This window comes from Pteropus vampyrus, unplaced genomic scaffold, assembly GCF_000151845.1.
Source record: "Pteropus vampyrus isolate Shadow unplaced genomic scaffold, Pvam_2.0 Scaffold2, whole genome shotgun sequence".
In the NCBI taxonomy this organism is placed as follows: Eukaryota; Metazoa; Chordata; class Mammalia; order Chiroptera; family Pteropodidae; genus Pteropus; species Pteropus vampyrus.
In genome coordinates, this window is record NW_011888783.1 from 14,387,728 (window position 1) to 14,403,190 (window position 15,463).

The 15,463-nt window shown below is 31.4% G+C and overlaps 1 protein-coding gene across 2 annotated transcripts in view; it reads right to left on the reverse strand.

Annotated features, from left to right (window-relative positions):
• Nucleotides 1-15,463, reverse strand: part of MTX2 (metaxin 2) — a 59,272-nt gene that overhangs the window by 20,794 nt on the left and 23,015 nt on the right. The window contains exons 2-3 of one of the 2 annotated variants that reach the window (XM_011357008.2): nt 14,770-14,817; nt 13,756-13,802 (exon numbers count right to left, since the gene is read on the reverse strand). In XM_011357008.2, the coding sequence (XP_011355310.1) occupies nt 13,756-13,802; nt 14,770-14,817 (95 nt within the window). Of the gene's footprint in view, nt 1-13,755; nt 13,803-14,769; nt 14,818-15,463 lie in introns of those variants that run through there. The other variant, XM_011357016.2, reaches the window with a different exon arrangement.

Sequence of the window (15,463 nt, forward strand, 5' to 3'; positions counted from 1 at the left end):
GGAAGGAAGGAAGGAAGGAAGGAAGGAAGGAAGGAAGGAAGGAAGGAAGGAAGGAAAGAAGGAAGGAAGGAAGGAAAGAAGGAAAGAAGGAAGGAGTGAAGCACAAAGAACTGAGCAAATAGATGACACTGAATGACTCAACAGCGACTAAAAGCTAGATAACACAGACCTTCAAAATTCTAAGGAAAAAAGTCTTGCCAACCTAAAATTTTACATGTGGCCAAAGTATCAGCCAAGTGTGAAGATAAAATAAAAATAGTATCATACAAGCGAAGTCTTTAAAATTTTACCCTTTCTCAGGAGGCAGGCTAATGAAGAATGTACTGAACAAAATAAAAATAAATCAAGAAAAAAGAATGTGGGATCCAGAAAACAGGAGTTCCAACAGAAAAAAGCAAAAAGAATTCCCTGGATAATGATGAACAGCAATCAGAAGAAAACAGCTCTGAAGCCAGCCAAGAAAGGAATCGCTCCAATTAAAGTAAAAGGGGGGTTTCAAAGGTAGTATTCCCAAAAGAAAAGGGAAAAAAAGAACCTGATATGTTTGACCGTTGTGAGGGAAAGTTTTATGGTTCAAAGAGTTCAGGAGAGAAAACTACCCAAATGAATTAAATAAAGCAATTATTTACTCAAGGGGGAAAATTATATAGAAAGAATATATTCATAGTACACTGAGCAAATAAGCTGAAATCAATATTTACATTTTAATTTTAGTGTAAGCAATGAATATTAATTTAACCAAAAAAGTTGGCGAACTATTGAAAAGATGGGGAAAAAGAGGGGGAGCTGTAACAGATTAATTTCATAGTGGAATTCAATAGATATATTTAATCTTGAAAAATAAAATTGCAGAAGCATCTTACCCAGAAATATAGAGGTAAACACCAGGGAAAAATAATATAGCTACAAGGATTAAAAATGGTTGCCTCTGGGTATCAGGATTTTGGATGGGGTAAGGGTAGAACAGTGGACTGGTTTTTTTTTGTTTTTTTTTTTTTTTGGTGAAAAGCCTCTCATACATTGCTGATGGAAGGGTGAATCTATTCAACTACTTTTAAACTGTTTAGTAATATCTACTATTGAACATATGCCTACCCTATTAGCCAATAATTCCACTCCCAGAAATATACCAAAAAGAAATGAGGCATATAGCCACTAACATACATGTAAAAAAAATGCTCATAGCAGCTTTATCTATAATAATCAATTACTGAGACAACTGCATGTCCATTAACATGAGTAGCAAATTTGACTCTAAAATTCCTAACACCAACCCACAACGGATACACAATATGTCACCAATTGCTATTATGAGAAAAAAAAAGTAAATATAAAAGGATTATACATTTGACTCTAAATTCTTTAGAAATAACATTCATTGAGAACTTTTAAACCAGAGAAATTCTAGAAACAATCCCAGAAGATGACATCTGACATACTCCAAGAGGATTCTAAATTCTATTTCTTTAGTAATTACTTCTAAATCATACCTTCTAGGGACTATGGCTCAGATTTTTTGTAAAAACTGGTTTTGAGAAATAAAAATATTTCATTTACACATAACTGAAAATAAGGCCAGGAGCTTGAAGAAACAAGAACAATTTGTTACCAATCAATTTGACCCTTAGTATATTTTAAATTCTAGATTCAAAAGTTGTTATTGTAGGTAACAATACTAAATTATAAAACTAGCAGCTAAAGTGTTAGGAAAAAAACATTAAAATGTTGTGACTAACAAAATGTCAGGAATATGGACAGGGATCCTATTACAGCAATCCTTCTGTAACATGATGGCAAGGCTTCTGATTCTTTTTGCTGCTTATTTCAGATTCCTCTGTCTTTTAAAACTAGCTTTACTGTTATAATTCCCAGTTATGTACATGGTACATAACTAGCAAATAATAATAATCAGTTCAATGAACACATAAACAAAAATATGAAAATTTTATAAATATATCAAATCACAAAATAAGCAGAGTAGAGAAGTCTAAAACTCAATAACTCTAGCTCTAGTCATGTGTGATTTTTTTAAATCAAGTAACAGAAACTTCAGATAATAAAAACATAGTAAAAAAGGCTGTTTAATCAAAATTCAAAACATAAAATTTATACTCAACTACTGGTTGAGGTATAAATCAATGCAATCTTTTTGAAGGGTACTTAGACAACATCCACCAAAATTCTAAATATACATACTCTTTGACCCAGGAATTGTATTGCTAGAATTATGTCATATGGACATATTGCATAAAAACATATTAGATACACATAGAGATATTCCCACCTAAGCCCTATTTATAGTAGCAAAATAATAATTCTAATAGCCTAATATCCATCAATTAGAGACTGGTTCGATAAACCGTGGTGAATCCATGAATGGATTATTCATAGTCTCTAAAAAAAGAATAGGGTCAATTCCTCAACTGAACTTCTCATACTAAATTCCAAAAGACATTTCTCATCTGGAATCTTTGTAAGGGCTACTGAATGACAAGAGGCAATATACACCAAATGCAGAATTGCTTTTTGTGAGGATTTTTTTTTCTAAAGCCTAGAGCAGAACATTAAAATGTAGCTCAATAAGACCTACAAAAGGCTCATTTATTTGTTCCAATGGGTAGCTTCCTGTGAACTAGCTTGCTAGGAGGACACAAGTTTAAATATCTAGACAAGTAAATGGAAAGCACTTATTCACACACTCAGTGCACATTTATTGAGCACCTACAATGTACCAAGGACTGTTCCAGGAACTGAGAATAGAGCAGTGAACATAAGTTTCATGGAGTTTACATTCTAATGGAGACAGAAGATAAGCAAATAAATCTGAAAATACGCATGGAAATACAAAGCAATATGAGGGTATTGCTATTTAGAAATATAAAGCAGTATGAGGGTAGATCTCTAAGAGAAGATGTAAAGCAGTCTTGTGCTTAAACTGGTGTGTTTGAGGAATAGCAACAGGACCTGTGTGACATGGGGGAGAGTAAGAGAGTGGTAAGAGATGAACTCAGAGACAATCAGGAGATCATGCTGGACTTACAGATAATTGAAAGGATTTTGGCTTTTACTTTAAGATGAACAATCACTAGAAAGTGTTGGGCTGAGGATTGCTAGAATCTGACTGACATGTTAAAGGATTACAAGCAGTTAGTTATACAGAGATTAGATTGTAGAGAGTAGAAGAGTGGAAGCAGGAGAACTAGTTAGAGGGATTTTACAACAATCCAGGCAAGAACTGATAATGGCCTGGAACAGAGAGAGAGTGCTGGAGGTGGTTAAGAATTTGGATTCTGGCTATATTTTTAAGGTAGGTCCAAAAGGATCTGTTGATAACTGGGTGTGGATATAGGAAAAAGAGAGGACTCCAAAGATGACTCAAAGTTCTAACATAAACAACCAGAATGATAGAACTGCCATTTACCAAAACAGGAAAAGTTGTGGGGTAAGCAGGTTTTGGTGAGAGGAGGGGGACTCAGGAGTCTTTAGATGCTCTTCTCTAGTTATCAATTCTCAGACTTCTGACAGGAAATAAATAGCAGACAACTTTGCTCTCCCTTTAAAGACCTGGAGTTGCTATGGTACAATTCTATTCTTTGACAGCAGATAAGCAAGTTCTATCGAAACATTGAGAAGCCCAATCTTGAAGGCCACCCCCATCTCTTTTGTGGACACAAGTGACAAAAATATATACAAATCAGTATCATCTTTGTCAGCATTTTCCTGTAGATATGTAATATCAGGTGTTAAGAAATGGGTAGAGCTACAGATGTTATACAGAATAAAAACATAATCAAGGACAGTTTTTTATCTTTGGTCATTTCTATCCCTCGCATCTATAGCCCACCAAGTGAAAAGTCAATTTCACTAACTGGCTAAATAAAGAAGCTAAGAAAGCCATCCAATTAGGGTGGTATAATCTTCTGAAAATTTACTAAGAAGTAACACATGAAGGAGCCACTGTCAGCAGGAGTCCTTTAAAATCTCAGCAACTATGGCCCGATGCTCAGAAGATTTAAAATAAGCATTCAGATCTTATAATTAATATATGTAGGAAAACAGAATAATATTAATGTGTAAGTAAAACAAAACATCTCAAATATTATGCATATCTAATTTTTTCAAGTCTTTATTCAAGGAGAAATATACTAATAATATTCCAGAAAGAAGTCTGGGAAGGAAAAAAGTGAAATTAAATTTAAAACCAAAAAGTCATCCATTTCTTTTACAGAAAGCAATGATGGTTCTGGACAGAAGCAAGGTAGAATCTACAATATTAAAAGCTATAAAATTCAAATAGCTTTTGTTTCAATTGCATTGTTTTTAAAAGGATAAGTAAAAGTACTCAGTTCAGAAAATGGTGAAAAGGGCTCAACCCCAGCTAAATGGAAACACAGCCAGCCAACAGGCCTACCCTGGTCACTACATTTGCACAGGGAGGATGCTGCCCCATTGAGATGCTATCCTTATCATTTAGAACAACTGACTTTCTGTTGCTGACTCATAAGCCATACTACTCTTATGACTGGGAAAACCATTAGCATACTCTCAATCCTTAATTGTCACTGGTTAAGTGCCCTAGTAGAACCTAATGGATCCTAATAGAATACAGATTTAAGAAGCAAGTTGTAAGTGGAACACTAGAGTGTCTTTTGAAAAATAGGAATCCTCTGCATCAGTCTTAAGAGTCAGTATAGAACAATAAGGCGTTTAATAGAGCAGAAGCCTCCCAGGGAGACGTCTCTCAGTGGAATCTTGGTGACTGTTAGCTTGAGAAAGTTTCTTTGCCTCATAAGCTTTCTCATTTCTAAAATGAAAACAATTTATTAGGCAGGTTAATTGAGGTGCTATATGTAAAATACCTTATATTTATTTATTATAATCAAAATAGCAAAATCATACACTAAGATAAAAAATCTCTAAATAGATATTAAAAGGATAAGGGAACATAACCTAAAGCACTTTTTTAAAGAATAAAGAGTAAATATACAATTTCTGTTTTCAATATGTATATCATATAACATAAAATCTAACAAGGCAAAAACAAGTGAATAAACATCTTGATACTGATATAAGTTTTCACTTCGTGAACAATTTTTCAAAGTCATATACACTGATGAAATTAATAAAAGACTTCTACCTCCAGAATACAAGCTCCATTAGTATACGACTGTCTACCTTATCCACTACTTTATCCTTGGCATACAATAAATTCTCAATAACCATTTACCTAATGAGTGAGATACTGATATTCATAATGATAAATACAAACATGCCTAAGTTCATAGAAAACTAGTAAGTTACAACAAAAATTAGCATTGTTATTTTATGAGACCAAAGGTCACTGCTGTTAAATTCAGAGATATTTTTAAAAGTTAATAAAGTTACAAACATCAAAAAGCAAGTTATTTTAGAAAATAGGAATTCTACTTAAAAAATAGCTATGCAGAAATCATCAGAAACCATAATAAGCACAAAAAGCTTTAAAAAGAGCAAATTTGTTACCAAAAACATGAAATGCTACTGAGAGCATATACAAAGACAGATCACATCAGAGAACAGAGCCTTCCTTAATACAACTCTCTCCTGAAAACTAATCCTGGAAAATATGACTCAGTTTTAGATACATCAACATCTGACAGCTGAAGAAAAAAGTCAAGTTTAGAAAGAAAGCAACCAAAAAGGTAACTGGCATAGGGAAAAATACTACAAGTTTTCCCTTGTAGAATAAATATAAGTTATAGGGTAAAAATTATGTAAAAGTTATAAAATAGGCAAAGACTCAGAAAGGATAATTCTTGTAATCCAAGAACCTAATGCCATACTAGTCATCTGGCTGACATTCAATGAACAATTTGGGAGTAAAGAAAGAAAACTTTTTTTCCTTAAGTCCTATAATGAATGTTTTAAAATTTTGTTATTTACAGATAAAATTAATATTCCCAACTGAGAAAAATAACAATAACAAAAAATCCACCAACTTTAAAATTCTTAGGATAAAATAAATAGTTAGATGGCAGGGATATAAAAATATTCATTTCAATGAACAAATGTTAATTCAATATTGAATCATTTACCAATGAGCAGTACTGTCTTCTTTCCTCTTCTTTATTCCAAAAGCAAAATGAACATTTGACTTACAGGTAAAACACACAACAATTCTCTTTAATTGCACTTGAACAAGAAAGCCACACTGCTTCCCAATAAAAATATAAAAATTCAAAATTTTAATTTTGATTGTCTTTAATAAGTTTTTTAAAGATAAGGTGCTTTGTACTGATTAATACTATGGCATTTAAGGGATTATAAACATAGCTTCTAAATGAATGCAAATCGCATTAACAAAATCATCCAAATCCTAGATAGGGAACAATCCATTTTCAGTCCGACCAGGTAAAGCTATCCTTAGACAACAGGCCTCAGGTTTTCTTCTTTAGGACAAAGCTTCTATTCATTTCACAATTAAATTTGAAATATTTTATGTAAGGATTCACTAAGGACTATTCTAAAGTATGCAATGCCATTTTCAAGACACAAAATGAAAATGGTTCTGAATTTTAATTCATATCTTGTTTTACCGGGACACAAAAGAAAATCTGTGACAAATGAAGAATTATTTTCCACCTTACTGAATATTTTAAAATTAAAAAACCATGAAAAAATCTATCTACAAAATAATTCATTTTTATATCAAACAGCTGCAGACCCTGTAATTGAAATAATGTATCTAAGGTTACAAATGAAAAGTGTTAGGTATCATTCTTGAAGTGACAGATTAAGTAACTAATCCAGTTAAGTAATAGCGGTATTTGTAGTTTAACATAAATTAAGACCTTAATTATATTTGTGACTATTTTACACAAAATAACAAATTCCTTTGTACCTGGGAATGTAATTTATAGCAAAGCCAGGTTCATTTTCCAAACCAATCTATTTCACATCGCAGAAGTACTGGTATAATGGTATAATGTAATTCTTGTTGTAGAATGTTGAAAGAGTAGATTCACTAAAAGCACAGAAGAGGTTTGAAGATAAATGAAGATGCTATTCATTCAAGGGTAATTTCATCTTAGAACTATATGAAAGATGTTTCACTCACACGGGGTAGTGTTAGGCCTCAAATTTAAGTGTATTTTCAGCTCAAATATAATGCTGCTAGATCGATTATGTTGATACTGTATATCTAATAATGAAGAATTCTAGCCTTTTTCTGTTTAAAAAATAGACTGTCATTTTTTTCATCTTACTGCTACATCTTTATTGTTCTGTTTAACAGCAATAAATGTTAAAATCCTGCTTGCTATTTACCTTTTAAATAGAAGAGTACAGTTAATATTCTAACCTGCCGTCTCTCAGAACTACAGTACAGGAGTGTAAATTTTTGCTAAGTTAAATAGATATTTACCAAGCAAACCATTACCCTGTATAATCGTTTTACATTATTTCACTAATTATTAAAAATGACGACTCTAAAACAAACTAATTCTATTTGAATATACTTCATCTTCACAAATCCAATAAAATGAGTTATTTTGTATATCATTTATATATTGAGAGATCAGTATTAATGAGAATTTTTTTTAATCTGCTAAATTGTTTGCAATTTAAGTTCACGGTTACCTTTTCTAAAGATCATATATTCTATATTTAAATCATTCTAGGTATCATGACCGTAAATCATAAAAATGGTTTAACACTTCTGGTATATAAAAGGTAATGAGGATAAGACATTCAATCTGAAGAATTTAAATTCAGTGATATCAAGAAAATATCTCCAGCCACCATTTTGTTCATTTTAGAATACTGAAAAGGATTTTACAAGTCCTCATAGGTACTATATTTTCACTAAATTCTCTCTACTCCTTAGCTTTCCTTTTCTTCTCCTAATCCTGAAAGTACATACAGAAGACACTTTTTACAGAGGATGATGGAAGCTGGAGGAATGAACAAACTTTAAAAAACTAAAATTTTACATTTTATGAAACTTTAAGAAAAGGTATATCAATTTTTTAAGTGTTTTCCATAAAATAGTATTCTATTTAATTCTCTATTAAAATTATCAGTATCATCCTACTTAAATTTAGATCAAGTTTAAACTGAGACAAAAATTGCATACAACCACAAACAACTTGTTTAAAGCAAAAATGTATATTCAATCAAACTGAAAATTCAAAATCATTACCTCCAAAATTCTACAGGTAAGCTGTCCACTGTAGCCATCTGAATGACATGACAAGCTTACAGCAACGACACAGCATTTTGATATCACAGCTATTTCTCCAATGCAACAACTGACCTGCAATCCCAAAGGAGAGATACTCCTCCCTCTGCTCTTCTCCAATCATTACATTAGGATATTACCATTTAACCACTAATTAATATGTCCACCTAAAAAGCATCATTTGCTAAAAGAAAAAAAGCAAGGGTCAGCTAACTATTTATCAGCAAATCTGACATGTAAGTGGTTCATGGCCCGGCATTAATGGGTCCTATAAAAATGCTGACTTTTTTTTAAATGATACAACATATTCAAGAAAATATCTAATAATGAAAAGAAAATAGGTTTTTTTCTGTTGTCTTCCCTTTCATTTTTAGAGATAAAGTATTCACAAAGAGTAGGGGAAAAGGAGAATATTAAATGGAATGGGAACATTTCCTTTAATCTGAGCTTAATTATTATTCTTGAAGTAAGTAAAAACCAATAAGTAAACAGCAAGAGTACTCTTTCATGCAACATTCTAATAGTGATGATCAGCTTGAGACTCTCTAAAAATAAATTCAAACTTTTACAATATTTAGATTAACCCAAACAAACAAAAAAACAGATTTCTTTTTAAATTAGCTTCATATATATTAAACAAAAATCCTTTCCGAAACTGACTAGAAAGTGACATTTTATTATACAAAGACATTAACAAAATATCCATATAAATCTTTGAAGTCAAAATAGGCACTAATTCAGCATTTAACATGTTATGTTTATATTTCTTTCACTTTTTTCAAAAGAATTTCCCATTTATTACCAAAGCTGAGCTTCACAATAACTCATACTATAAGTCAGACCGCCTTTATCACATTTCAAAGATCCCCAAACTGAGACATGTTTATCTTTCACATCTTAATGTAATCTATAAATTGTAGGGTAGAATGTCAGAAATAATTTTTGAATTAAATGTCCACTTATTTTTGGATAAAAATTCAAAGATCTGTATCACTGGACTAAACTGATAAGCAGCAAAGTGTTAAGAGTGTGAATTCTCGACTCAGACACCCTAGGTCTGCATTCCAGCTCTGTCAAGAACTAATTATGTAACTTGGGCCGACTGCTTAACCTTTCTACTTTAACTTCCAAATCTGTAAAATGAGACTACTACTACCTATCTCATAGGGTTGCTGTGTGTGAGGATTACCTATGATACCTAAAGTACACATAACAAGACCTCCCACACGGAGTAAGTACTATGTAAATTTTAGCTATGTTATTATTGTTGTTCTTATTAACATTATCTGCAGAATGGAGATTATAATAGCACCTACTTCATACAGTTGTTGTAAGGATTAAATGAGTTAATGAGAATTAAGTGCTCAGCACAGTGATGAGCACATGGTAGATACTTAGCCAGTGCTGTTTTGTCTACCTCCACAATTTGTGGGCTCTATGATCTTGAGTACAGCTTTTCTGAGCTTCAGTTTCCACATCTTTAAAATGAAATTAATAATAGTATCCTACAGTAGTGTAATAATAAGGATCGAATGAGATATTTTACATAATGGCTCTCAGTAGGGTGCCTTTTATAATAAAAGCATTCAATAAATATTCAATTTAAAACAAATTATTCAATATTATTAAAATAATAGTTTGTTTGAATTAAAGCATTCAATATTAACATTTTTGGGAAATGGAATGAAAGAGTGATTACAAAACTTATTAATGCTCAAATTCAAATATGTCCAAAAAATTCTTACACTAAACATTTATTTTAACTACTTTGGTATTTTCAGGCATTATAAAGCCTGCAAGCTCCCATTCCTCCTGCTGACATTATGTGTACTCTGTCAAAGAATCATGAGAGAAGAAAATAATAACCAATATTCATTGCATATTTATATTATGCCAGGTGCTTTTCTAAGTGTTTTATATATATTAATACATTCAATCCTCATGACATCCAATAGTATAGCTTCTATTATATCTCCATCTATTGTATCTTACAGATTAGGAAATCGGAAACAAAGAGTATTGTTTAAGGTACACTGTATTTGAGAGACCAACTGCCCATTTCATTTGCGCAATCTGCTACAAAAGACAACATCTGAAGAAAATCAAATAAAACATTTTTTGCAGAAAACCTGGAGAGTTCATATGTGTTTTCTCATACTGTATTTCTAGACATGCTGTCAATTCGACAGCCACCAGCTACATGTAGCTACTGAGCACTTCGAATGTGACTAGCAAAAATTGAGATGTGCTATAACTATAGAATACACATCAGATTTTGAAGTTAATATAAAAAATGTAAAGCATCCCATTAATACATTTTGTATTGATAACATGTTAAAATGATAACACTTGGATACACTGCATTAAATTAAATATATTATTAAAACCAATTTCACCTGTTTCTTTTTATTTTTTTTAATGGGGCTACTAAAAAATTTTAAACTACATATGTGGCCCACATTATATACATTATATATCCATTGAATAGTTGGTTTAGGTTTGGGGATGAGAGAGCTGTAACAGAATTATTATCAAAGTTCTCTTCTCAATCAATACAAGCTTAAGTCCTTCAAAGTAGAAGTATTATGGAATGGAAGATTTCTCAATCAATCTCTCTCTTCCTCTCCCTCTCTGTCTAGTGCTATATAGAGAGAGCTATATCTCTCTATATAGCACTGTGTCGGTGTAAATGTGCATATATATATATATATGTGTGTGTGTATATATATGTACCTTTATATATGCTGCTACTGATACACTGCTCATGAAAACTGGAGGAACACACTACACTAATACCTCACTATATTCAAAACACAAGATTATTTTATGACCAGGCAAACACTTGAGTAACGTAATACCAGTACTTTGTGGATGCGGAAAGGAAACCAAATCTAAGAGGAAATAACAGCCATGAGATAAAAAAAAAAAAAAAAAATTATTTTCTTTTAAACTGAAATCATAAATGTTCCTTTAATCAAAAAAGATCTAACCATTTAGCTCCAGAGGTATGATAAATGCCAAGTCTATGTGGTAAGTAAAATTTATATTTACCGATGGCTTAACTGGCAGACTATTAAAATACCTGTTTGATATCTAGTATCGTCTAGAAAATATCTAGTTTATGGATACCTGTTATATTATTTTGATCAATTTTATACATTTAACTGATTTTTCTAAATGGATACTAGTCTACTATATAGATGAAAATTATTCCATAAAGTTTACATCAGATATCTGGAAAAGTCACATTTATAGTCATAGCTACTATCAGCTGTCAAGCCAGAGAATATTGAAGAAAACCAAGAATTTTTAATATATGCTGGTTAATTTATCATCTAAGTGACATATGTAGGATAACAAAAAAATTGAAAATGGTTAAGCAAAATTCTGCATTTTAAAAAGGTTCTTTTTTTCTGGTTTTATTTTTAATTGCAACTATGATTTGAGAAGCCACGGTGAGAAAGCAAATTAACAGGAACCATAAAAACAGAGTTGCTAAATAAAGATTTCTTTTTCTTCCATTCTGCAGTTTATTTAAAACATTAATTTTTTAGCAGTAATATACCGATATCTTGGTTTATACTGAAGACTAGTTAAATCATCTATTCCAGGGTTTCTCAACATTGACACTATCTACATTTAGGGCTGGATAATTCTTTATTGTGGAAGGACTGTTCTGTGCATTGTAAGATGTTTAACACCAACTGATGCCAGCAGCATCCTCCCCAACAGCTGGGATAACCAAAAATGTCCAAACACTGTCAAATGTCCACTGTGGAAGAGAAATCTTAGTTAAGAACCACTACGCAAAGTACCTTCCTACTTGGGGAAAATACTTCAATATTTCCTAAATTGCTATTCTTTAGTTTTAGGGGCTCTTCATAGGGGATTACCAGATAGCTACAGCAAGGAGATCAGTAAACTTCCTGAAACCAGAATAGCCTGGGTATGTTTTTATTTGTGCAAGTCCACTAGAATGTGTTTCATCAGATCCTCAAAGAGTTATCCCAAAAATGGCAATTAAAAAAGGGTTAAGAATTGATGCTTCAACTAAAATATTCGCTGTGCCCTGAAACCATCTCTTCAAAGATATAAAGATTGAAAAAGCTCTTTTATATAAAGCAAATAATTTACTGATGCTATCAGTTATCAGACAAGATTGCTTTTATCACACTTATAAACCCTTCATTCAATACTTACTGAGTACATTCTATATGCTGGGCACTATGTTATTAGTATTTGAAAGCTAAATTTAAATTCTATCTCCTCCACCAAAAATAAATAAGTAAATATTTTAATATTTTTAATTAAAAAATATTTTAAAATAGAAGTATAAAATTCATATTACCTATAACCAACTGAGAATTTTTCCTTCTCAAAAGTTAACATAACTAGTGCCTAACGATAAAATAAAGGTAAATAAATAATTTTTATTCTTGGTAAAAAGATACAAATTTTCTAAAAGAAAGGAACTTAAAGATATTTATAGTCATATGAATAAATTATTGTCCAATATACTTATTTCCATCTCTCCTTCTTTCTCTGACTTAAACAAAACACAAATGTACTGAATGACATACTGTGTATCAGACATAGTTATTAAGCCCAGAGGATATAAAGTTGAATAAAAAAATATATAATGAAATGACCAAGTGCCTAGCATCATGCCTAGAACACAGCAAAAGCTCACAGTTCCTTTTCTTCCCTTCCTTTCTGTCCTCGAGATGCTCATAGACTCATCTCCAATAAATGTCATGTGTCTTAGATTTCTCTTTTATCTTTTGGGTGCTGGACAATAAAATCCTCTTTGTGATTCAAACTATGTAAGGTAACTAAATAAAAAGCAACTAAGTATGTAAAATGTTTGTAAAATGTAAAATGTTTAAATAATTATAATTCTATAATCTACATAAACATTTCTCTTTTTTAAGGCAAAAAAAAAAATCCCCAAGTATTCAATTCTTCCCATAGTGCAGTTTAAAGTTTAGAGGGTGACTAATCTTTTTTGGATTACACAACTGTGATATACAACTTAAAGAGCTACTGCATTCAATAAGTGGTTTGGGGATAATAGACACTAATGCAATCAATAAGTATATAAAAAATGACTAGAGAAGAATATGTCTGCTTCAAGATTACCAAATGGATTAATGCTAGAATGAGAACAATGAAAAAATGATGTTTAAAAATGTGTGGTGAATAAATCTTTACAAATAAGTTAGAAAATAATTGTGTCCATAAATGAACATATCACCCCAAAAAATCAATACTATCATATCTAGTCAAAAGTAAAACTACCAAGAAACAGAATGTACCAAGCACATACATGATTTTTATAAAAAGAATGAATATTTTAATGTTTTTTATATGTTGACAATAATTACTGACTAATATTACATAATAAAATTACCTTCACAGGAGAGATGTTATATTAATGACGGTAAATCACACAGAAAAATTCTAAGCAAATTGTATCAGACTGTACGGGGGGGACTGCAACTCAAAGTGAAAAAATATTACATTATTTATATAATTACCTGCACAGCAAGAGAAGCTGCATTGTCAGAAAGCAAAATTTGCTCCCCTGTGGAAATACAAAAATGTGACTGCTAAACAACTAAAATATACTTATATTTTTGTTTTTAAAAAGAAAAGATATAGCCTTTCACTAATATAATTATGAAGTTCTATATCAATGCTATTGTATAATTACAATTTTGATTATAGTATATCATGTGTAAATAATGATAAAATAAGACTATCTCCTCTAAAACTGATCATTTATCGCATTTTATCAAAAATATATAATTAAAATCACTCATTTATTTAAGAACAAATTCATTTTTCAAGCTTTCAAAATATATTCCTCTTCTTTTCATTACAAGTAAGTACTATTTTATATTTACTCTAACCTCTCTAGTTAAAAGTAAAACCATTCAAAATCATATAAAACCAGCTTGCAGTTAATATTGCACAGTGTGTCTAGGTCTGTCACACAAAAGAAAGATGACAAGTTCGCTGCAATAAAAATTCCATGCTTAGAAGACTCGGGCTGCTGCCTATTAGTCTTCATTACTTTGCAGTCTTCTGACAACTGTAGCAGGCTGCTGAGCCCCAAATGGGGTCCATAATGTGATCTGATGATATATGAAGAGCTGCTAAAGGGAGCCTGAACCATCCTAGCCTATACATTTTAACAGTTCCTTTTTACTGAGAGCCCACTTTACCATAGGACTTCAAAAATCTGCTGTGTCAGCTATTGGTGCAGTAAATCTGCCAACTGCTCCTGCAACCACATCATTTTACACTGCCTACAGCAGCCAGTATAATGAGTCAATAATAAACTAAGGACCTTATAGGCCATGAATAGTTGGTTTACACTGGCAGACACAAGTTTAGGCAAAATCTCTTAGACGAATTACACAAGGGAATCCCTTCTTTCTGTTTTATATTCTCTTTGCAGTAAATTACATTATTGAGGAAATTTTTTTTTTTTTGGTAATAAATATACTTTGACACAAAGACATTTTTAATTGTGAACAAGTACCTACCTTTTAGTTGCTGATATAATGTAGCATTTTCAGGCCAAGGTTCTGCAGCTGTGGAAACAAAGCAGTGATAATTAGGCACATAGGGCAAAAACATGAATAACCAACCAAATTAATAAGCACATGCATTGGCCTAGAACATTTAAAGTGAATTGCCAAGGTTACCTTAACTAAGCAAATTAAGAGTAATTAGTTAATTAATTTGCTTTTCTTTATACATTAGAATGAAAAGAAAAATATAGTAGTATTATTATAAATTATAAACGCTGTTTTTGGTTTGGTTTGGTTTCGGGTACACAAAATTAAACTCATACTTAGGGATAATGCTATGAAATTATCAAGCAGATAATGGACCATATACAATTTTGTATGCTGTTACCTACAATATTATTGCCAACGTTACCTTAACTACGGCAACTAATCACACTACCTTAGATTCTATGGTAACTTCTCCAAGTAAGTTATATAATGTTTTAAATGCATGCTTGGGTTACTGTTTGGTGGTAATTTGTTTTTTGTTTGTTTGCTTTTTATAAGGAGAAGGTGGGAGACATCTTGCCCAATCAAAAGTGAGAATTTAAAAAACAAAACAGCCTATATGCTATTATTCTTTTAGTCTTTTCGAACACAAACATATCTAAAATGTTACACATAAAAAGATACTGAATTTTGATTCACTATTAAAAAATGGTAAAAC